At 38.6% G+C, this 24,819-nt stretch overlaps 1 protein-coding gene across 1 annotated transcript in view; it reads right to left on the bottom strand.

The window, feature by feature from the left end:
- Nucleotides 1-6,896: 6,896 nt before the first annotated feature.
- The window catches only part of DBX2 (developing brain homeobox 2), a 34,979-nt gene continuing 17,056 nt past the window's right edge, over nt 6,897-24,819 (bottom strand). The window contains exons 3-4 of the mRNA XM_004765579.2: nt 15,222-15,409; nt 6,897-9,865 (exon numbers count right to left, since the gene is read on the bottom strand). Of these exons, the coding sequence (XP_004765636.1) occupies nt 9,536-9,865; nt 15,222-15,409 (518 nt within the window). The 3' untranslated portion in view covers nt 6,897-9,535. The remainder of the gene's footprint in view (nt 9,866-15,221; nt 15,410-24,819) is intronic.

Genomic DNA, 24,819 nt, shown 5'->3' with positions numbered 1-24,819 from the left:
ATACAGCAGCCTTGGCAGTCCATTCCGTATGATGGGAGTGGGGAGCAAAGCGGCAAGCTGACTCCCACATTGCTGAATTCCTTGTCCTACTTTACCATTTACTGAAGGAAGAAAATGCTGGTAAAGACTAGAGGTGGAAAAAAAAAAAAAGCTCATTTGAATTTGAGATGTCTGTGAGACAGCCAAATCAAGATGCGCATTTTCTGATTTTAAAAGTAATATGATTTAGGGGCGCCTGGGTGGCTCAGTGGGTTAAAGCCTCTGCTTTCAGCTCAGGTCATGATCTCAGGGTCCTGGGATCAAGCCCCACATCGGGCTCTCTGCTCAGCAGGGAGCCTGCTTCCCCCTCTCTCTCTGTCTGCCTCTCTGCCTACTTGTGATCTCTCTCTGTCAAATAAATAAATAAAATCTTTAAAAAGAAAAGTATTATGATTTATACTTATTTGGAAAAAGAGCAAGCAAAAAAAATCGAACATCACCTTTAACCCCACTACCCAGAGACAGCTACAGTTCATATACGTTTGTATAGTCTTGTCTCTAAACTTGTACACTCTCTTATACACACACACACACACACACACACACACACACTATTAGGCTGTTTCCCAGTCATTTTAATAGATCATCATTTTTTTTCTATAATATCAATTTCAATGACTGCATAGGATTTCATTATATAAATTTGCTAAAATTGATTTAACCAATTACTTATTAAAATATAAAAATATATTATGACAGGGCTTTTCAGACAGAAACTGCTTTATATGATACTATAGTGGTAGATACATGTCATCATACATTTGTCAAAAGCACTCGAGTATGCAACACCAGGAGTGGATTCTAACGTAAGCTATGGACTTCAGGTGATAATGATGTATCAGTGTATGTACTTCAGTTGTACAAAAGTACCACTCTGGTGAGAAATGTTGACAAGAGAGGCTATGCATATGTGAAGATGGGGGACATATGGGAAATCTCTGCCTTCTACTCAATTTTTCTGTGAACTTAAACTGCTCTAAAAAATAAAGTCAAATATATTTTGACGAGTACTTTTCTATATAAAATTGTTTGCACTATTTCCTAAAGATAAATTCCAGTAAGTGGTATTGTGTAGTCAAAGGGTATGCTCATTTAACAGCCTGTTTGTGTTACACCAAATTGCCCTCTAGAAAGTTTTTGATAATTTACACTCCTACCAAGAGAGTACACTAGGGTTGATTTTTGATCCCTGACTCAACTCTGCCCATATTGTGTTTCACTCCACAACTCCATTTACCCCATCATCAAAATAGTGCTGTAAAAACATTATTGGATGCTTCTGTCAACAACATTCCTGTTTTCTTAACCACAATATAGTACCAAGTCATTCTGTCTTTTGATTACAACTAGCTGCATCTCTGAGAAAATGTATGCCATGCTAATTTGTCTTTATTTAAAATTTCAAAGAAATTCCCACATGGATCCCAGATGTTGACCATTTAATAGAAGAAGGTGTTTCCTCATTATACAAATATGGTATGTGTCCAAAATATTGGCATTGTTTAGTTTATGAACCACTTAAAATAACGATATCACAAAAAAACAATGGTTCACGTGTGAGTCATAAATTAAACAATGCCAATTTTTTGATGTACACCACATTTGTATAATAAGGAAAGAAACACCTTCTTGGATTAAATGGTCAACATCTGGAATCCATGTGAGGGCTTTAAAAAATTAGGGCTACATTTTCTTAAATTGTAGTGTAGAAAGAAATCCAAAATGGAGGCAATTTTTGGAAAAATGTCCCTGTGCCAAATACTCCTGTAAGTAGTACATCGCTTCATTGGTACAAAAACTTAAGTTAAAGCAATATAATTCAAATTTCGTTATAGGTAATGCCAAGGGGGTCTGAGTCTTCTATTTTTGTTTTTCTGCATCTTTTGCTGTGATATTGTAGGGTATAGTCATGGTGCATTAAATAGAGGCTTCCAGAAAGATATGTCCATATCCTAATTCCTGGAACCTGTGAATGTGACCTTCTTTGAAAAAGGACCTTCACAGATGCAGTTAAGGATCTTGAGATAGGATTATCCTGGACTTAGAGTCAGTTCAGAACCAATGACAGCAGTCATTATTAGAGAAAGGCAGAGAAAAATTTGTGACCTAGGTACATAGGAGAGGAGGCCATATGAATCATAGGTAGAGGTTGAAGTCACACAGCCCAACCCAAAGAACTCTCTAGAGCCACTAGAACCCAGAAAGGGTAGCTCCTTAAAATCTTCTGAAGGACGATGGGCCTGACAACATCTTGATTTTTGGATCTTTGGCCTCCACAAATGTGAAAGAAGAGATTTCTGTTATCTTAAGCCATACAGTTTGTAGTAATCTATTATGGCTGCTCTAGGAAACTACAATGGAAATTCATCATAATAGGGTTAACTATACATTATGAATTAATTATAACACTTTATTTTATTCAGAGTGATATACCCAATTTTTTGACTTCTGGTTAGTGTCAAGCAGTTGATGATTCTGAATGCTTTGGGTTTAAATAATACTGAAGGCTGCCTTTTAAACTCAGAATGTTCTGATCCCGAAAGTTTCTTCTCATAGTTTCGGTTAAGCAACTTTGAGAGAACGTCCACAGAGTTGTGGGAACTGTGGAATTCTGGACTAACTAGACAAAGAAGCCTTATCATCTCAGCCTTCAAAACGGTGACAGATGCCAGATACCAAAAGTTTGCTTGACTTCTACCCACACTGTGGGCAATGAAACATTGCTAAAATGAGATATCAGAGTGACTATAACCACAATTAAAGAGAGGTAGAATATCTCCCTACATTAGTATCATTGCTGCTGACAAGGTATTGAAATACAAGTACACTCCCATGGACCTTGACTGGATGGATATGTTTTGACAAAGTTCAAGGTGGCTTTTTGGAAGAGGTTCTCCATTTGGTACAGGAGCTCCATAATAATTCTTTCATGACCTGATATCCCCCAGCCCCATCCCCTGGTCCACCTCAAGAAGTGAAGGAGTTAGCAATGGAAAATTATTAGCCATCATAAATAGTTTCAGCATTTATTAAATGGCATGGGGAAATGTTCTCTGTAAAAAGTTGAGTTAAAAAAAGCAAGATAGACTGTATACATAACATGACCAAATTTGTTTAGTCATACACACCTTTACACGCACATACATTCAAAGTGAAAGTTTTTCATAAAAGAGCAAAATTGGCTATCTCCAAATGGTGGAGTTACACACAAATTTTTGTTAACTGAATTTTCAAGGGTATTTCTTCACAATGAGCAGGTGTAACTCTTACAACCAAAAATAACACTGTAATGGAACTCAACTAATGGCTGAAGATAAGAACCATCTTTGTGGGGCTTGTACAACATTCTTAAAGTTACTTATTTTAGAGACGGGTTATAAATGATATAAATTAATTATGCAAAATTTTCCTTATATATTCGAGAATACTTATCATCCTAGTTTCTCCATCACTTGGGTTATTTGCTTTTCCTTCCCTGTTCCCAATCACCAGCTCAGATTGATCTGAGGCTGAGAAGGTAGAAATACAGAAGTAGAGGGTAGGATGCACTATCAATAAAAAAAAATAATGAATCCTTCCCTTAGGCTCTGACTCCTTTTGGGACCAATGTGGCCTGAATGGAGGAGAGATAGAAAACCAATAAAACTTGTCTTTTTCTGAATAGTGGGGGACTTAATAAACTTTGCCCCACTCCCCCTCACCCTGCCCCACAAACTGCACATGGAGAGATAGTGGTTTTAGAGGACCTTAGAAGTTTCTTTTTTGCTCCAAATTTACCGGATCCAGTTACTGACACATGGAATATATCAAAAGTTGTTTGGCAAAAAGACTGATGCTAAGTTTCTTGAGGGCAAGGACCACGTTCTTCCTCACATTTCTTTTTACAGCACCTAGGACTGTGCCTCACACCAAGTACCCAGTAAGGGTTGAAATCCAAAAAGAAAAAAATATTTTTGTGGATTTCAGATGACTGCAGAGGCAGTGTTTAACAAGCTTACGAACACAGTGGAATGAGTTTTGCTGTATAAGAGGCCAACAGAGCTTGAAGAAATCACTGGTCATTAGCAGTTAAGTCATGGACCATGCTGAGGAGTGTGTAGCTTTAAAAAAAAAAAAAAAAAAAGATTCAGAAAGCAGAAAGAGAGGGGCCAGAAAGTACATGGGTGGCCTGAACGAGCATATTTAATTATGAATTTATATTTGAAAAGAGAAAAACATGTGTAATGATTCTCAAGGTGTAGAGTGGGAGGTGTAGCTGGTGAAGAGAATGTATGAGGTATATTGCAAAAATCTGAGCACATACCCAAAACTGGTTGGAAGGTATGGACTGTTCATATGTATGGATTTATGAAGTTTGAGAATCATTGGAGCAAGAAGTTGGGTTCCCCATTCAACCCACTTCATCACTAAGAAAACAGAATTGCCTTTCAACTTCAATGACTGTGGCCTTCACTGTCTCCAGACCCAGCGACCATTCCTAACCCACTATATACTTAGCTTTATAAAATATTTACCTTTGTACAAGCTAGAGGATGGTGCTAACCATTTTTTTTCCTTCTCACCTGCCTAAAATCCATGGGAAAATGTCTTCTAAAAATTTTAAAATACCTTCGCCTCCAGGCTTCTCTGGTTTTGGTGCTTACCAGTGCAGAATTTTCCTGGAGAGCAAACAACAAATACACGAATATATGACCACATGGAGAAAAGGAATCTGCATCGAGAGAACAGGGGAAAATACATGTGTACGTCTTGGAGGTGGAGGGAGGTGGAGTGGGTGGAGAGTTGGCAGACTACAAATTAAGAGAGAACTGTCCAAATATCTTCTCCCATTCCATGGGTTGACTCTTCATTTTTTTGACTGTTTCCTTTGCTGTGCAGAAGCTTTTGATTTTGATGAAGTCCCAAAAGTTTATTTTCGCTTTTGTTTCCTTTGCCTTTGGAGACATATCTTGAAAGAAGTTGCTGTGGCTGATGTTGAAGAGATTACTGCCTATGTTCTCCTCTAGGAGTCTGATGGATTCCTGTCTCATGTTGAGGTCTTTTATCCATTTTGAGTTTATCTTTGTGTACGGTGTAAGAGAATGGTCGAGTTTCATTCTTCTACATATAGCTGTCCAGTTTTCCCAGCACCATTTATTGAAGAGACTGTCTTTTTTCCACTGTATATTTTTTCCTGTTTTGTCAAAGATTAATTGACCATAGAGTTGAGGGTTCATATCTGGGCTCTCTACTCTGTTCCACTGGTCTATGTGTCTGTTTTTATGCCAGTAACATGCTGTCTTGGTGATCACAGCTTTGTAATAAAGCTTGAAATCAGGTAACGTGATGCCCCCAGTTTTATTTTTGTTTTTTAACATTTCCTTCACGTTTCAAGGTCTCTTCTGATTCCAAACAAATTTTTGGATTATTTTTGAAGAATAATAAACCCTTTGAAGAATACCAGTGGAATTTTGATCGGAATGGCATTAAAAGTATAGATTGCTCTAGGCAGTATAGACATTTTAACAATGTTTATTCTTCCGATCCAAGAGCATGGGATGGTCTTCCATTTTTTGTGTCTTCTTCAATTTCTTTCATGAGTGTTCTGTAGTTCCTCAAGTACAGATCCTTTACCTCTTTGGTTAGGTTTATTCTCAGGTATCTTATGGTTCTTGGTGCTATAGTAAATGGAATCGATTCTCTAATTTCCCTTTCTGTATTTTCATTGTTAGTGTATAAGAAAGCCACTGATTTCTGCACATTGACTTTGTATCCTGCCATGTTGCTGAATTGATGCATGAGTTCTAGTAGTTTGGGGGTGGAGTCTTTTGGGTTTTCCATATAAAGAATCATGTCATCTGCGAATAGAGAGAGTTTGACTTCTTCATTGCCAATTTGGATACCTTTTATTTCTTTTTGTTGTCTGATTGCTGTTGCTAGGACTTCTAATACTATATTGAACAAGAGTGGTGAAAGTGGGCATCCTTGTTATGTTCCTGATCTCAATGGGAAGGCTGCAAGCTTTTTCCCATTGAGGATGATATTTGCTGTGGGTCTTTCATAGATAGATTTGATGAGGTTCAGGAATGTTCCCTCTATCCCTATACTTTGAAGAGTTTTAATCAGGAACGGATGCTGGATTTTGTCAAATGCTTTTTCTGCATCAATTGAGAGGACCATGTGGTTCTTCTCTCTTCTGTTATTAATTTGTTCTATCACATTGATTGATTTGTGAATGTTGAACCATCCTTGTAGCCCAGGGATGAATCCCACCTGGTCATGGTGGATAATCTTTTTAATGTGCTGTTGGATCCTGTTTGCGAGGATCTTGTTGAGAATCTTAGCATCCATATTCATCAGTGATATTGGTCTGAAATTATCCCTTTTGGTAGGGTCTTTGCCTGGTTTGGGGATCAGGGTAATGCTGGCTTCATAGAAAGAGTCAGGAAGTTTTCCTTCTGCTTCAATTTTTTGAAACAGCCTCAGGAGAATAGGTGTTATTTCTTCTTTGAAAGTTTGGTAGAAATCCCCAGGGAATCCGTCAGGTGCTGGGCTCTTGTTTTTTTGGGAGGTTTTTGATCACTGCTTCAATCTCGTTACTAGATATCGGTCTATTCAGGTTGTCGATTTCTTCCTGGAATGCATCCATTTCATCTAGGTTGCTAAGCTTATTGGCATATAACTGTTGATAATAACTTCTGATGATTGTTTCTACTTCCTTGGTGTTAGTTGTGATCTCTCCCTTTTCATTCTTAATTTTATGAATTTGGGCTTTCTCTCTTTTCTTTTGGATTAGTGTGGCCAATGGTTTATCGATCTTATTGATTCTTTCAAAAAACCAGCTTCTAGTTTCATTGATACGTTCTACTGTATCTCTGGTTTCTACCTCATTGATCTCAAAAGAAAAAAAGAGAGAACTGTTCATTAGAAGACCACGCTCAGCAGTTCTCTCAAGTAATTCAGGTGAGTGAAGGCAAAGTGAAGGCACAGCAGGTTTACGTATGAGCACCAAGTGTATGAGTCTCTGCATGTGTCCTAAGTATCCCTAACATAGTCATTTAAACTGTACTTTGCCGAGACTTAAAGCATTCCAGAGTAGAAAGCAATTAAAATATTTATTTGCATATTTAAATATCAGGCCAACCTTACAGAAAAAAAAAGCCCCTGCTGAGTCTCAGAGCTTGTGGTGAAAGTCTGGGGGAAGATCATTTGAGCACCAATTAGCCCACATAAAACCTGGCTTATCAGGTGCCGTGAAGCAGGTGGCTCTCATTTAACTTCAAGTTATTCTCAAGAAACATTAACCATAGATAAGCACTTTAAATTTTTAGCAGTGAGTGGTAAAAAAAAAAAAAAAATAGTTTCATTTCACTGAAAGACTCCTATGGGACTATTTTCTATAGAGGCTTCATAGTTGAAGGCTTTTGCAATTCTTTATGTTCCCCAAATTTCAAAGTTAATAAAGAAGAGAACACTAGAAAGAAAACCATTCCCCAAGTAAGAGATCATAAAGTACAATATGCTTCTGAATTTCTTTAATAAATCTTACTGCAATCTCCGAAACGTATGTCTTACAACGCATCCCATAGCTGGTGAATACATTCTACAGTGGTATGCACACACAACCCCCAAGATGGCTGGTAGGATTTCAAGATTTGAAACTTGATGGCCAGGGTCCAAATTCCATTTATTAACCTCATGACCTTGGGCTACCACCCTAACTCATAGCCTTAAACCCTCACCTGGGAAAAAGCAATCCTGACAATAATAGCGCCTACCTCCTAGGGCTACTTTCATGAGGACCACCATGAATGAATTCACCCTAAAAGCTTAGCACATTCTCTGGCACATCCAATAAATGTAGGTGAGGTTAACATCCTACCAAGGGGAAAACAACAACAACAACAATACTACAAATCACTTAAAGATAGGTTTTAAATTTTAAATTGTTGTCTGCAGATCCCTGCTCCTCTTTCCCACAGAGACACTAGGACAAGCTTCTTCTGAGAGGACTTTTAAGTAAAGCATCTTATGATAAAGACACAGGCTAGCATACCCCAATTCTAATCATGTTCAAACAAAATCATTTCCTGATGCTGACTGAAACCGTTGTCTTTTTAGGTATTACCTTCTCTAAACCCTAAAGCTTCAAAGTCTATAACTAGGAATGTAAGCAAATTAGAAGCCACTCCCTTTACGCAGCTTTCTCACTAACAAAATTCCACATCATGAACTTCTAATAACGTTTCTTGTCCACAGATTAATAATAACCTAGTTCAAAACCACATCATTTCCTTTTTCTGCCTCATTTCCTTCAAAGTGAAACATAATTTTTTCTTGGACCTTGAATAAAAATTTCTAGATTAACTAAGCAAATCGTTACCAGAAATGCAATTTTATAATATGACTATTTCAGGAACAACAAAACACACAAAACATCTGTGTGGTGCTTGTTAATACATAAAAATAACCTAATATATATAGTGTATACCACCTAAGTGGAAAATTGAGTCTATAACTAGAAGTGCAAACAGAAATCCACTACCAGTTCCATCAGTATTGTGTTTTGAAGTCCAGTTGGGAACATTTTAGGAACTGTGACATTTCTTTAAGTCTTGGCCAGAAGTCACAAACTGCTTGGCAGAGAGGTTTCTTTTGCCCAACACAATATTTCATAAATTATTAAACTCAAATATTTTTAGGTGGACCATGGCCTTTCTATACTGATAGGCCCTTAAAGGCATTTCATTTTGCAAACCTTGATTAAGGCCCATCCTCACAGAGAAGAGATCAAAAGATAATCATTAGTTAAATGGGTACCTCCCTCAATGATGTCCTGATGAAGTCCAGAGACTTGGAAAATTTAGGGTTCTAATAGTTTCATTCAGAAATTCTTCTAGTTTTCTTGTTGGATTACTTTTAAGTATATACTTTCAGTGTATATATCTAATAGTGGCTCATTCGATTAAGGTAGCTGAGCTGAGTTGTTAAGTTTCACTTATAGCTGGACACTGAAAGAAACCAGAAAATAGGGAATTTTAAAAAAACAAAAAACACGTTGGACCAAAATCCAAATATTACATTATTTTCAAAAAATCATTAACATCCAGTTAATAATTGTTTTTTCCTCATATAAAAGGACACGAATTTGCTTAGTACAATATTTAAAGAGGAACTAGCTCCTACTAATGTATTTCAATGAATATTTATATATATACACATGTAAAGACAAACACACATATACACACATACTCAGACCAGGGACTGAGCTAACTGTAATTCTCATTCTTTTCAGTTCCTTTGTACTTTCTGGGAGATTCTATTCCACTTACACATTAAGCCTGAGTGTGGGAGCCCAACAAGAGAACATTGGAGAGGGTTTCCTAAAGCATTAGTTCATGCATCACTCCAAAGGTAGTACGTTTTAGGCACCGATGAGGCACAAGCTAGCTGGCTTTAGAGTCCAAATGTTATTAGTTAAGCATCCTTTTAAATTAACATAGAGGAAGGCTTCGATTCAGACCGCCCCAGCAAGGACACTCTTGTCTCCAGCTTCTTCGGAACACAAATATAAGGCACTCTGCAGTGACTTTGCTTCCGGGGGCGCTGCCCCCGAACTCTCCTGGATGAGTCTTTCTGAAGGTTCTGGCGAATTCTCCCTCCATCTTGGACTCGAGTGCTGCTGGGAGACTTCCCATAGCGAAGGACATGGAGAAGGGAACCCCAGAGCAGACCGTGAGAGGGGATCCTCTGGAAGGCCTACTTCTTGGACACACCTGTTGGAAAGCACTTCCTTCTCTTTGGAATTCCGCCACTTCATTCTTCTGTTCTGAAACCAAATTTTCACCTATTGACAAAATAATCGGAGAAATGATCACTTACTCCACATTACTTCACTTCAGAATTGCAAACTGTAATGCTCTTTATGAGACAACTTTACTGTGAGTGCCAGCCTAGCAAAGTCCTTATGGCTTTTCGCTGGGTTCCTTCAAAAATATCTGAACAATTACTTTCGTATAATTTCCCTAGACTGATGAAACAACACGACTGCGATAAATGGGTTACATCCTGCAAGTCTGACATCTTTCAAAACCGATTTCACCCTCAACAATTTAAAACATCATTTAACCCATGCTAAATTATTTATACAAAGGAAAGGCTAACGGTTAATAATAGTGTTTCCTTTATGCCAGGTGTGTCAGGCCATGCATGCTGCGTGGATTACATAATTTGATCCTTGTGACGACTACAACAAGTCCTCATCTCTCACATGTATGAAAACTGAGGTTGAGTGATAAATCAGTTGAAGGTCACACAGCTAGTGAAATGGAAGCACTGAATGTCCCACCCCAGTGCCCAGGCTCTTTTAACATTCAGATTTCATTAGAAACTTCTGGGAAGCTAAACATTTTATAACGCTTTGATAAATTCCAGGCTTCGTACAGTTTCCAAGTCTGATTACTCCTACGATTTATCAAACTTGAAGAATTAGGCTCAATAAATAACAATCAGTCATCATGAACCTGAAAGGGCTTATGATGGGGGTTTCTATTTGAGTCATACTTCTGCCCCACCCAACTGGATTCTGTCTTTACTACTAACTCTCCCCTCTATCTACTGTATAGTCAATCAGGCCTGATCAGAAAACTCCACAACTGGTTTCTTGATATTTTAAAAGCCAATCACATGGTTTTCCTAAGCATGACACTGCATCTTTATGTGAACAATTTAGTGGATTTCTATTTTTAAAACAAAAGACCAGGAAGTTTTTACCCTATAAAATAATTACAAAGTGTTACCAATGAAATGTTTCTCCCAATGAAGGAAAAATCTCTATCTGAGATAATCTTTCCAGATTGGCAAAACAATTTCTTCATTCTTTCAACTTGACAGGCAATTTCAAAACGGCTGCAAAAAACCTGACCCCAGGCAAGTAAGTCCAAAAGACTGCCATCTCAGTTACAATCCTGTGGTTAAGGCTTTTCATAAGAAAACAGTACTAATGTGTACATACCAGAGCATTTGGTTCTATTCATGAACTCATTTATTATTTGCAGTGGGCATTTACTCCTAGAAAGCCTGCCAAGTATTTCTAGTGGGTTTTCACTAAGACATTATATTTGTGCCCATTGGTGATTCTTGGCCTTCTCATCACACTCATTATTTTCTTCTTTCCTTAGCTTTTCTGTAGATCTAGAATTTTTTCTGAGTGATAGCTCAATGAAAAAAAAAAACCATGAAGAAAGTTTCTTCACAATCAATAGTATTGAAACAAATGTACATATTTGGGGAAAACCATAAATTAAAAGTTCTACCTCTCAACAAATACAAAAACAAATTCCAAATGGATCAAACAGCTAAACACAAAAACAAACCTATAAAAGTTCTAGAAAAAGCTATAGGAGATTGTCATTACAGTCTTGGAGAGATGAATTTTTTTTTTTTAAGCATTGACATAAAACACTAGACCACAAAAGAAAAAATAGAGCTGACAACATAAAAATGAGAAATTTCTGGATAAATAAAGACACCACAAACATACGAAACTTAGCCACAAACTACCTAAAAGAATTAAAGGCAGAGACTTGAAGAGATATTTGTATATCCATGTTCATAGCATTATTCACAACAGCTGAAAGGTAGAAGCAATCAAAGTGTCCACTGATGGCTGAATGCATAAACAAAATATGGTATATACATAAAATGGAATATTATTCAGCATTAAAAAGGAAGGTGATTCTGACCCATGTCACCACATGGATGAACCTTGAAGATATTATGCTAGGTGAAATAAACCAATTACAAAAGGACAAATACAAATGATTCCACTCATTTGAGGTACCTAGAACAGTTAAATGGTAGAGACACAAGGTGGTGGTTGTTAGGGTCTGGAGGGAGGAGGAATGGGGAGTCACTGTCTAGTGGATACAGAGTTTCAGTTTTACAAGATGAAAGAAGTTCTGCTGATGGATGGTAGCCATGATTGCTCAACAATGTGAATGTACTTACCGTTACTAAATTTTACCCTTAAAAAAGGTTTAAATGGTAAATTTTATGTTACATCTATTTTACCACAATTTAAAAAAAAAAACAACCTTCAAACTTGAAGAGTTTGCAATGGTTGTAACAGGAGAATGTTACTAATCACAATATTCCAAACATTTTGATAATGGCTGAAATAATTGCTACAAATAATATGAATAATAGCCAAAAGTTGGGAGTAATCCAAACACCCACCATCAGAGTGGAGAAACTGGGGTATGTTACACAGCAATGAACACAAAAGAGCAACTGCTGTATCCAGTCACATGAACGAATCTCATAGACATAATGTTAAGGAAAAGAAGCCACGTATACCAAAGAACTTGTACTGAACGATTCTACTTATACAAACGACACAAATAGGCAAAACTGATCTATGTGGTTAGAAGTCAGAAGAGTAGGTGGTCTTGGAAGGAGAGGACAGTCACTGGGAGGGAGTACTATGCAGGGGGCTACTGGCCCTGGCAAGAAGGTTCTACTGCTTGATCTGTGTGTTGGTTACATAGGTGATTTGTAGTCTCCTTCGGAAAGTCAAGATATATGTAAAATAGGATCCTGTTTTTATTTAAAAACATATATGCACAACTCTGGGTCTCAATTCTAGGTCTCTATTATAAAGTAGGAATAATCAAAGTGGCTATCTCGCAGGGTCATTGTGAGGATAAATGACATCAAATTTAAGGACACATGGTAGGCACGGTGCAAGTGCTTGTGTTACTTTGTGTTTGTGCATATACAACACACATATACATTTACATTAAAGATAATACATGGTACATCAAATAAATTCAAACTAGAGCCATTTATAAATGACAGTAATAACTAAGGAGTTGGGTTGCAAGGGGAGGAGATAAATTTTCATTTTTAGTTTTGCCAATTTCTCCTTTGTTTGAATTCACCATAATAAATACCATGCGTTAATCATATAATGAGATGTCTATGCAAATAAGAAAATGTGAAATTACTTCCAAGATGTTTACCAAATTTAATAACATGGAAAGTATTCATTCATTCAAAGCACTTGAATTTTAAAAACAATGCAATCAACTATGTAAAACTAGCACCTGTGAATACGAACAGGAAGGTAAGATACAAAATAGAAAAACAGTTTGTTTTCTTGGAATGGACAGACTATGGTCATCCCCTCATAAATGTTCTCCAGTACACTGGCTACATTCTCATTCCAATAATCTATTTTTAGGAAGTTCAAAGACGTTCACACTGCCTCAGCACTATCAGATCAAACATAGCCACCTTTTCTCTTTCTTTTTTCCTATTAGCATCCTAAAATTTTTACTTTTGTTTTTGTTGGTGGTGGGGGGGTTTTTTGTTTGTTTGCTTTTAATTTTTATTGTATTGTGTTAGTCACCATACACTGGATATTATATGTAAACAATAAATCTTGGAACACTACATCAAAAACTAATAATGGTGACCTATATCTTTTAACACCTACTTCAAGTTCTGACTCAATGAAGGACCTCCTGCAAATTCCCAAAGCCTCACATTTTCTCAACTCTAACTCGGAGGGTCTTTGTTTTTTTGTTGTCTGTTTGTTTTTAATCCATACCAGTGAGATGAAGACCAGTCCTACTGAGCTTCTGTGCCTCCTAGTCAAGCCCAACCATTCCTCTAAGGATGAGACGCTTCCTTCCCTAGACTCCCGAGGAGTATAAGGACCAGTCGTGGAGATTAACATAAATCTCCAGAGAGATACATAACTTTGAGGACCCCTGATCTAGCTCCTTTATTTGGCAGCATATCTAACCTAAGAGGCAATGTCTCCTATGCCATTGTCTTGAGCTTCTGCTTCATTTCCCCAGTCGCTCATACAAATTCCTGGGTGCACAGAGTGTATCTTAGTCAGTACTTAATCAACACTCCCTCTTACTGCCTACTTATTAGCACAGTGTCTTGCACGCAATGGACCATCAAGATATAGCTACTGATTTATCTATCATAAATGCAAAATTGCTCTGCAACTTAGATAGAACTCCGATATATGTCCCTGTTTTTTATGTGAGAAACTGAGGCATAGAGCAGTCGGTTAATGTTAGGGACTCCTTAGTATCACACAATGAGGAAAGCACAGGCTGCTGATGTAGGCCAATTACCCTCTACTACTCCACATACTGCTTCCTACAACTAGAAAAAGCTGGGGGGTAGGGACAGATCACTTCCCTAGGGGAAGAAAGCAAGGTTAAGGAGAGTTTCATCCAAAAATAACTGGTTTAATAAAATCCAGAGTTAGAAACCAGGTCATTGGTATTGAGCGAAGAATAGTAGAGCGTGGTAGTTATGCAGAGCTTCTGCTAGCCCTTCAGAGCCTTTATGCTAACTCAAAAAATCCAGGTGGATATAGTTTTGCACCAGGAGAGTCATTTTGGCAGGCTGAGCACCTGCTACATTTCAGTTGCTGCCATGCCTCTTAGCCCTTGTGCCCTTGTGCAGTGCACAGCCTGCACAACAATACATGATAGCTCCAGGTTAAATAGAACACAAACTCCAGAACCAGGTTGCTGGGGTGAGAGCCCAGCTCCAGAGCAGCTTCACTACATGTCAATAGACCTGTATTAATTTCTTTATACCTTCTCATCTAGAAAATGAGGATGATTAACGTGCTTACTACAAAATGATTAGTTTTAAAAGACTAGTACCTTAATATATAAGAAAGGTTTGTAGGTGTTGCAAATATGAGACTACTTTACTGTACTTGACATAAGCCCAGATTGCAGGGTAATGAAATCTATCTGGAAGTATTTATGAGTCACACACATTTATGACTGGATTTTGGACTGGGAATGAAAAAAAAGACAGGAAAATTGGTTCCTGCTTTTATAGATTATGTAGTCTACTTCTCTGAAACCAGAGCAAACAATTAATGATGTAAATGCGACATCCTTAGAGGTTCTCTTCATTTGGGAAGAATTAATCATGCAAAAACCTAGACCTCTCAGGAAATGGGTCTATTTTCAAATAGGAATTCTGACATGTATTTCCACCCACTCAACAACTGTGAAAATCATTTCAGTAATACTTGAGGGTCCAGCACCATACCTAGTGCAAGAGACATTTGCCAAATGTATGGATTTCATACTTCAGAAATCATACTTTCATACTTCAGAAATCAGGAGCAGTGGACATTTTCCTGCTCATTGTACCTGTGATTCCTTTAGTCCCAAGCTGAGGGCGAGTTTCTTTCGGTCTGTTTTGCTGATATATTTCTGCTTCTGAAACATTTTCTCCAGAGCCTTTCTCTGATCCTCAGAAAAAACAGCTCTTCTTAAAATACCCCTCCGAGCTTTGGAGTTAGAGTCCTGTGTCAGGAGAGGCAGCACACTCTCTTCTCCTAGAAGGGGGAGACAGTTACAAAAGCCCAGTTAGCTCTAGTGAGGAGAAGTCAGTCTGCCTTTCCCAGGCTAGTATCCTTCTTCTCTGTACCATGGCCAAATCCTTTCATCTCTGAACTCTGCATACTTAGAGCAGTGCTTCTTCCATGGTCTTGGTCATGGACTCCACTGAGAATTCAAGAAATACTCTTTGCTCACCAGTGATAGAAAAGTACATATGCTTGCCCTCACAATTTGGGTGCCATGTTAGAAAGTCCATGGACCCACGTCAAAAAGTTCAAATGCAGAACAAATAGTAGGTGGTTTAAACACTCTATTTTTGTCTAATTCTTTATTTACTTACTCATTTCTTTTTCTCTCAACAAAGTTTGCCAGGTGCTCTGCTCAATGATACACATTGAGAAACAAGACAAATGTGTTTTATTGTACACATTATCTGTAAGATTTAGTGGAAGGCATTTATTGAACTAAAGTCACAAGTGTGAGGATGTATTCCAAGGAGGCTGCATTGGGCATGCAAAACAAGCATCTGGTCGTCATCTGGGATTTCAGAGAAAGCTTGTAGGAGTCCAAGATATTCAGTCTGAGAAGGGAGGTTTAGAAGATCCCCAACCACCACCATTCCTCACTCCAGTTGTTCATCAAGTCCTTCAAGTCAGAGATATCTACTACTTTTTCTACCTTCTGTGGCTAGCAAAACCAGTTCCAGCCCTATAAGAGATTCATTTATCATCATTCATTCATTCAGCTTCCCAATTGTGGTAGGAATGATAATGGCCTTCCCAAAGATGCCTATGTGAATGTGTTCCCCAGAACCTAGAAATATATTACATGACATGACAAGGGGGAATTAAGGTCGCAAATGGAATTACAGCTGCTAACAAGCTGACCCGGAGACTAGAAGAGCATCCCAGAGTACCCAGGTGGGCAATATAATCACAAGGGTCCTTATGAGTGGAAAAGAGAGTGGGAAAATGAAGTCACAGAGAAAGATTTACTTTCTCTGATATTACCCTTCTTGCTTTAAGGATGGAGGAAGGGGGTCACAAGCCAAGAAATGCAGGCAACCACTAGAAACTGGAAAAGGCAAGAAACAAATTCTTCCCTAGCGCCTCCAGAAAGAACCCAACCCTTTTGATGCGCCTTGATTTTTAGTCCAGTGAGACCCATTTCAGGCTTCTGACCCCCCTGTAAGATAATAAGCTTGTATTAAAACAGCAGTTTTGTGGAAATTTGTTATGGCAACAAGAAGACACTCATACCTGGTATCAGGCTAACTGAACTTATTTGAGGAAACCAGACCAACAGCACATGGTCCCTGCCCTTAAGGAACTCACATTCTCATGGGAGGACTGACATGAAGATCACAGTGGAATATAGGCACCAGGGGAACAGGGACAGCAGTTTACAGCTGTAGCTGGTAGGCATTTTGGTGCTTAATAATTATTTCTAAATAAAAAAGCAAATTAATGTCTTAAGTATTACACTAGAATGATTTATGAAATGCTCTGGCATCACAAAGGAGGAAGTAATTAATTCTGAGAAAACAGGCTGAGCCAAGTCTAAAAGACCAATCCAGTTCATGAGAGAAGGAACCAAGACCAAGCTAGACAGAGTGACCAACACGTCCAGAAGCACTAGGGGACAACTATAAATACAGAGAACAAACTGATGGTTGCCAAAGATGAGGGGGAGGTGAAGGATGGGACACAAAATGAATGGAAGGGAGTACAAGATGCAGGCTTCCAATCATGGTATGAATAAATGATGGGAACGAAGGACAGCATGAGAAATGTAGTCAATGATACTGCAAGACATGTATGAGGACAGAGGGTGGCTACACTTGGGTTGAACACAGCATAATGTACAGATCTGGTGAATCACTATGTCACACACCTGAAACTACTGTAAACTTGCGTGCCAGCAATACTCAACATTTTTTTTTTTAAATCACAAAAAAATATTTTTTTTACTTTCTTTTCTTAATTTCTTTTCAGTGTTCCAGAATTCATTGTTTATGTACCACACCCAGTGCTCCATGCAATATGTGTCTTCCATAATTGCAGGAAAACTGAGCAGTCTACAAGGCTGGGAAGGGCATGAAGCAGAGGGGGCAAGCTGGCAACCAGGTCTAGCCCGCAGATGGGTTTTGTATGGTCTTAAAATTCTGATACAGTTGTTCATCTTTAATAATTAGATTTCATGTGAAGTCCAGGTTTCTGACATCTCTTCAAAGGTAGCCACACTAGGCTCATCTTGCCAGTAAGCAAAGAGCTACTGGAGTGAATAGCAGGTCCCCCATTTTGATGGCCCTCATTTGCCACAGCCTCACCTAGCTTGCTTTTTTTTTTTTTTAACCCGCCAGGTTCTTGAAGACATCTGGACCTTTGACACAGAGATTCTAGAGTGGAATGGAGCCAGATCAGAGAGTACTACAAGAGTTCAGGACTTTATCCAATAGTAGTGAAGATCAGTAACAGTTTCAAATAGTAGTAGTTTCATCAGGGTGTGACGTGATAATAATAAAGTCACACGGAATACTCTGTACCATTATATTTATTCTGTTAAGCCAATGACATGCATTAATTCATATAATCCTGCCCCGCCTATGCCCCAAATGTTATACGGTTATTCTCCCCACTTCATAGATGAATAAAATGAAGATCAGGTAGCTTAAGAAACTTTGTCCAAGGGAAACATGACTAGGGCTCCAAACCCAGGACAACCAATTTCAAAACAAATGCTCCTAACACTACACAATATATTCTAATCCAATCTGACTTGTATTTTAGGGGGAATAATATCAACAAATGAATAAATCCTGTCACATCTACTTTAGTAATATGACAACTCCCTTCCCTACTTGTCTAAAAGACTGCAGGTTATCTCCCAGCAAGTCTCTTGGCCCTGGTTTACACCTCATTCTATTTCATCCTCACATCACGAGAAGATCTGGCCTCTCTCTCTTTCCTTCCAGCTCTGTAACACTTGCATCTCCTCGGAAACGCCATCGGATGTTATCACGCCAAATTCTTTACAAACGTCTATTTTTGTTGATGCTCTTTCCATTCACTGCATGAGATCTTGGTTAATTCTCCACCCACAGCATCATTTTTTTTTTTTTTTTGCCTGTCACATGCCAAAGCCATACCTTGAAGGCCACGTTTTGACAACCAGATTCACTACCTCTTTATCAAAGATTTAAATAGTTTTATGAAACATTGGTTACTAATAAAAATATTCTAAATAGCTCAATACGTCCTTTTTCTAAATGTGCTGCTTCTTTGAACTTTCCTTGGTGTAGAGACTATGGTATTGGGCTTTCTACACTGGTTCTGAAATTCATCTGTTGGGGTGATTCCTCTCCAGGAAGGCTAGGACAAAGGAGTTTGAAATATGTAATAGGGAAGAGCTCGGTTTGGATTATGGCATTTACCTGTATGACTTAAAGCCAGTTTAATTAGCCTTTTTCAGCTTATCTTATAGGACTGCTCTAAGGATTTGATGACATAATACAAGAAAATTTCACAGTGCCTGGCCCACAGGAAGAATCCCATGAATCTATCTAGTTCTGCTTGCTGGATTTCATTTGATTCTTGTAAGAACCATGTCACAGACATGCTCCGTACAGATGAAGAAGTATTCAGTGCTGTTAAGGTCCAAAGCCACACCAAGAACACAGAGCTCAGCTGATAGCAGGACCTTCCAAATCTAAATTTTTCTGCATGTGGCTGTCCAATTTTCCCAGCACCATTTATTGAAGAGGCTGTCTTTTTTCCATTGGACATTCTTTCCTGCTTTGTCGAAGATTAGTTGACCATAGAGTTGAGAGTCTATTTCTGGGCTCTCTATTCTGTTCCATTGATCTATGGGTCTGTTTTTGTGCCAGTACCATGCTGTCTTGATGATGACAGCTTTGTAATAGAGCTTGAAGTCCGGGATTGTGATGCCACCAACGTTGGCTTTCTTTTTCAATATCCCTTTAGCTATTCGAGGTCTTTTCTGGTTCCATATAAATTTTAGAATTATTTGTTCCATTTCTTTGAAAAAGATGGATGGTACTTTGATAGGAGGAGCCAAATCTAAATTTTTGGCTCCTTCCTCTGTGCCACACTGTTTTTCTACTCAGATGTCACATGTCAAAACGGAAGGGGAGAAACATTTATAAACACAGTCAAAGCTCCTGTCTATGACTACAGGCTTCTGCACTGTCCTGGACCAGTGTGTGAGTATGGACTACAAGGCATCTCCTGTTCCTGATAATTGTGTCCTCAAATTCCAGCAAGTCTTATCACTTGATATTTTGATTCTGGCATTTTTCATTCACAAATGTATATACTCTATCATTATTATAGCCATATGTGTTAAATATTGGGGAAAGAAACCTAAATACCAAAAGGTAAAGAAATGTGTAATTACATGATGCCATATCCCCCTGGTGAAATTTTAAAGAACCATTAAAGATGAGAACTATGAAGAACAGGCAGCAGCAAAGAAAATATGCTATACTGTGTATAATAAATAAGACACATACTATGTTTATAACTAAGTAAAAATGCCGAGAAAAGACTGAAAAGGCAAAAATAAACGTAAAGTAGGCTACTATAGAGTTATGGACAAATAATTCATCTCTATTCTGCATTCTAAGTCTGGTTCTACTTTCTAAGGAAAACAAGCGAACACTGTAGCAACCTTTTCGAGAATAATCTGGTGGGGTGATTGAGATGTTGCTGAGAGACAAGTGAAGATGAAGCCAATCCATCCTTCAGGTGCTCACAGTTGATAAGGAAAGGTCCAAGAAATTACACAGCCAGCCACAACACAGTGAGATAAGTAACTGCAGACCATGGCAGAGAACCAGATGGAAGCCATTTAGACTTGGAGGAGAGCAGAGTAAGTTCTGAGAGAGAAGAAAAGACAGAAGGAAATAGCAATTCCTCTTACAGGCAATCTAGTCAAAGGCAGGTAGAGAAGAGGGGTTCAAATCTGGGCACCCATGAACGGAGTGAGGACATGGGTGAAACACGGTAGACCTGGAACCTTGGTATTTCCCGATTGCAGGGTATGAGTGCCAAGAACACAGAAGATAAGCTGGAAAGGTACATTAGGGCCGGGGTTGACTGAAACGAGCTCAGGTCATGACTTGCCCAATAGAAAAGCCTTTTGAGGAGGACCTGACCAGCTCAGCATTGTTGAAAGGCCAGTATTTTCCTAGTTAATAACCTTTTATATCTTATAGAAATGCACAGCAAATTTGTGAGTCTACAGGCCTCATTTTTAAAACTCTACCTACATCGATTTCTAGGTAGCGATTTTATAGGTAGGGACCATGATTCTACCCATCCTAGCCCCTTCTTCACTAAGACCTACAAGTTTAAATAAAACAATGGGGTAACACATTAAAAGAACCCTAAAACTTTTTTTTAAATATTTTATGTATTTATTTTACAGAGAGAGAGTACACAAGCCTGGAGAGCAGCAGGCAGAGGGAGAGGGAGAAGCAGGCCCTCCACTAAGCAGGGAGCCTGAAGTGGCTCTCAATCCCAAGACCCTGGGATCATGACCTGAAATGAAGGTAGACACTTAACTGACCGAGCCACCATAGATATATATTCAGGTGCCCCTAAATATCCCTAAAACTTTTAAAGAAACTCATAAGTTTTCCTATGGAGCTATTTTTAAGTAAAGAGAAAGAAGTTTCCCATTGAGGATAATCTACAAACAAATTATTCTCACTAATGTGATAAATACTAACATTTTTGAAAATCGTGGACCCAAAGTAGACCTCAGTCTTGAAAGAGAGACTAAAATGGTTATGATGGCCAAAGGGTTAATTCTTGGGTCTGGGACCCTCAGGTTTCAGTGCCTGAAAATGAGCACGGATATGAGCAATGACAAGCAAACGAATAAGGCAAAGATAAAGACTACCATATTCTTTTCTAGTTACTGTTCCTCTTAGCACTGCTGTCAATATGCACATCATGCTGGTTTTCCCAAGGTGACGAGCCTTAGGTTCCTGTGAAAAGTTGGGAAGATGCTACTTTTACTATGGATGCTCCTCTCCATCTCTCCCCCATGGTCTTTTATGGGCTGTCTTTGGATCTAACCATAAACCACACTGAGGGGGCACCTGGGTGGTTCAGTCCATAAAGTGTGCTCCAACCTGATTTTAGGCTCAGGTCATGATCTCAGGGTCCTGGGATTGAGACCCACGCTGGGCTCCAGGTTGGCAGGGAGTCTGCTTGAGAATTCTCTCCCTCTCCTCTTGCCCCTCTACCTGCTTGTGTACTTTCTCTCCCTTCCTCCCTCCCTCTCTCCCTCTCTAAATAATAAATAAATAAATAAATCTTAACAAAAAATAAAGTGTACTGAGGAACCTACACCACTTCCATACCTTGTAAATCTAATATGTGCTCACACCTACACCTACAAAACAAACACAAGGACTTCAAGAACTTGTTGGTGACTCAAAATTCTCTCAGAAACGATTACAACGTTATCAGCAACAAACACCTCTGACTACACCTAAACTCATGACACATGTCTGACTTGTATAGGAACTTCCAGGTGACAAAAAATAAACAAGTGAATAATATAAAAATAAATATAAACAGATACAGTATTTAAGACATGTAGAAAAGAGGCTTTAAAGGCCAGGACCACCAATTCAAGGCGCTATAGACCCTACCAATTTGGGAGCATGATGGTGATGATGATGATGATGATGATTCTGTCCCGTGGCCTCCATACACACACACACACACATATATATATATATACATACATACATTCATATATATTTTATATATATATATATATGTGTATATATATATATATATTTTTTTTTAATGGGGCTCATCAGGTGTTAAGGTTTGTCGCCACTCCCTGAAGCATGGCATGTCTTCCTTACAACAACCCCCAGAGCGAGGTACTATCTCCTCCACTTTCCCTAGGAAAAAACTAAGGCTCTGAAAAGTTGTGCCTTTGAAGTCACATAAAAAGGAAGAGTAAAGTCCACCAATCCTCTTTATAATCATACCAAAGACTGTCAGAGTTGTAAGTAGGCAAAGAGGTCGGGAGGTGGGAAGAATCCCATTAAAGTGGCAGAGAGACAGAGGATAGAAAAGTTTCAAAAGCATGATTCCCTGAGGGCTGCGATGGCCCCATGCACCATCCTCCAGGGAGCCCCTGCATGAAATGGGGCTGGCGACAGGTGCTCCGGCTGGAGTTGTGCTGTGTGTAAATGACACTGTTGGGTGAAGAGAGGTGGGGAGCAACAGAGGAATAGAACACAAGATAAATTAATGGACCCCTTCATATTTTCACGTGTGAGGATGTAGTGTGTGTGTGTGTGTGTGTGTGTGTGTATTTTATATCATTCCTGCGGATTTGAGGCGTGGAGAGAGAAGATATAGAACTTCCCTGGCTTGCCCCATTTAAACTAGAAGTCTACCTTCCATTCTCTATATAATATAGTATTTGGGAATGCTATAATATTTCAGTATCATATATTATAACCATATTAATTTGCTAAAAATCTTTCCCTAATATTAAGTCCAGATTCAATTTCCATTAAACTCCACTTGTTGGCTCCATGTCTCTCCTTTAAATCTATACTGAATGCAGTATATCTAATTTGAAGATAACGCTCAGGTTCTCCCTATTATTTCTCTTCTCCAGGCCAAACATACTCACTCACTTTAGAAAATTCATGACCAGGCATAGAGACTTTTCACCATTTTAGCTGCGGACTATTCCTGACCTGACCTTTATAGGCAAATGGGCTCACTGTGCCTTTTAAAGTGGGGCTCCAGAACTGAACAGGTGTAGGTTGTCTGACCATTACAGAGACTAGTAGGACTCTTATCTCCCTTGCTCTGAGTATTATAGTTCTAAAAGCATAATCCAACATCCCCATATCATTCTGTAGACACATAGTGAGCTAAGAGTACAACCCTTTCCTTCTTTGTTCTGTTCAGCCAATTCTGTCACTCTGTTATGCACTCATGCACTTTTGGGGGGGAATCTCAAATCAGGACTTTATCAGCTGCCCCATTAGATGTCACATTATGTTTAGGCAAGGGCTGTAGACAAGATCAGGAACAGGCACCCTATATCACTAAGTAGCTCTGCTTTCCATCCTCCATCTTCTACTACTTAAGAACACATCTGGGGAGAAAGGGAACTCGTTCCTGGAAAGTTACTCAAATATGTTCACTGCCTCTGCAGACACTGTTGAATAGAGCCATCAACTTGGAAAATCTATTGTCTTTGAGTCTCTGACTCCTCTAAACAATTCTTCCTGGTTGACTGAGTGTCATTTATCTCTGGAACACCCCTCCCTTCACTATTGAGAAGTCAAAACCTGTATTCAACTTACTGCACAAACCTGATTATATTTTCAACAAAATAATCTTGCTTCTTTCTCTAGTAGCACAAAATGCTGCATCCCTCTGAAGATCTTAGAGTGCTAATGATAAATCCTTACAGTAGGACTGCTGTAGGTCTTGTCAGTTCTCTCTGGGCACCCAGCACTCCAGCTGAGAACAGTGAAAGAGAACACAAGCCAGGTCCAGTGCCAAGAATACTCACCAGAGCATTGCCTATCTTTGATAGTGACATTCACCAGACCGACCTATCAGCAATAAAAGTAACAGCCCTTCCCCGCTGCCTTCAACAAAAATCCTAAATGCAAATTTGGAGAGTGTATTATGTTCCTCTAAGTTTTAGCAAGGAAGAGAAAAGAGTAACATGATCTTATAGTGTAGAATAGAAGTTCAAAATCTCCCAAGGAAAAGGCAGAGCAGTTTGTCCCAGAAGAATATTTCCCTGCTCATATTTTCACAACGTTACTCTAAATTTAAACTTTGTCTTTTAATGCATAACATTTTTGAAGGATTACATTCAAGTTGGGTACTCAAAGACAAAATGAAATAATTATCTGATTAATTCAGTTAGCCATTCTACATAATTAAGACTCCTGTAACTTTTCAGGTCTGTTTTTTTGTTTTTTTTTTTTTTAAGGTCATTCTCCGCATAATTTCCACGACTTTCTATTTCATCTTGGCCGAGAAATGTGTGATTTTGAAAAGAACCTCATGGCTGTAATATCAAAGATTTTCCTTCCACTGCTTTGGGGGAGGGGAGAACTTTTACCACTGCCTTTTAATTTTTTCCCACTGTCAGGGCTGTGCTTAAAGAGCCTATTAAACCATTTATTATATGTGAGAAGGGCACTAGAGAAATGATTGTTTCCACATTGCAACAACAAGTTAATCATAAATCTAAAAGGTTAACAAGAAAAATGAAATCAATTTTATACAAGTGAATCATGTTAAAAGAGTCAAAATGATATTTTACTTGCTAGCTATGAACCTGTTGATCTGATCCTATGCTTTTCAGACTTCAT

Source organism: Mustela putorius, unplaced genomic scaffold (genome assembly GCF_011764305.1).
Source record: "Mustela putorius furo isolate JIRA1106 unplaced genomic scaffold, ASM1176430v1.1 tig00537227_pilon_pilon_pilon, whole genome shotgun sequence".
NCBI classification, from domain to species: domain Eukaryota; kingdom Metazoa; phylum Chordata; class Mammalia; order Carnivora; family Mustelidae; genus Mustela; species Mustela putorius.
Note: the sequence above shows the minus strand (reverse complement) of the source record. Positions and strands in the feature narration are given on the sequence as shown.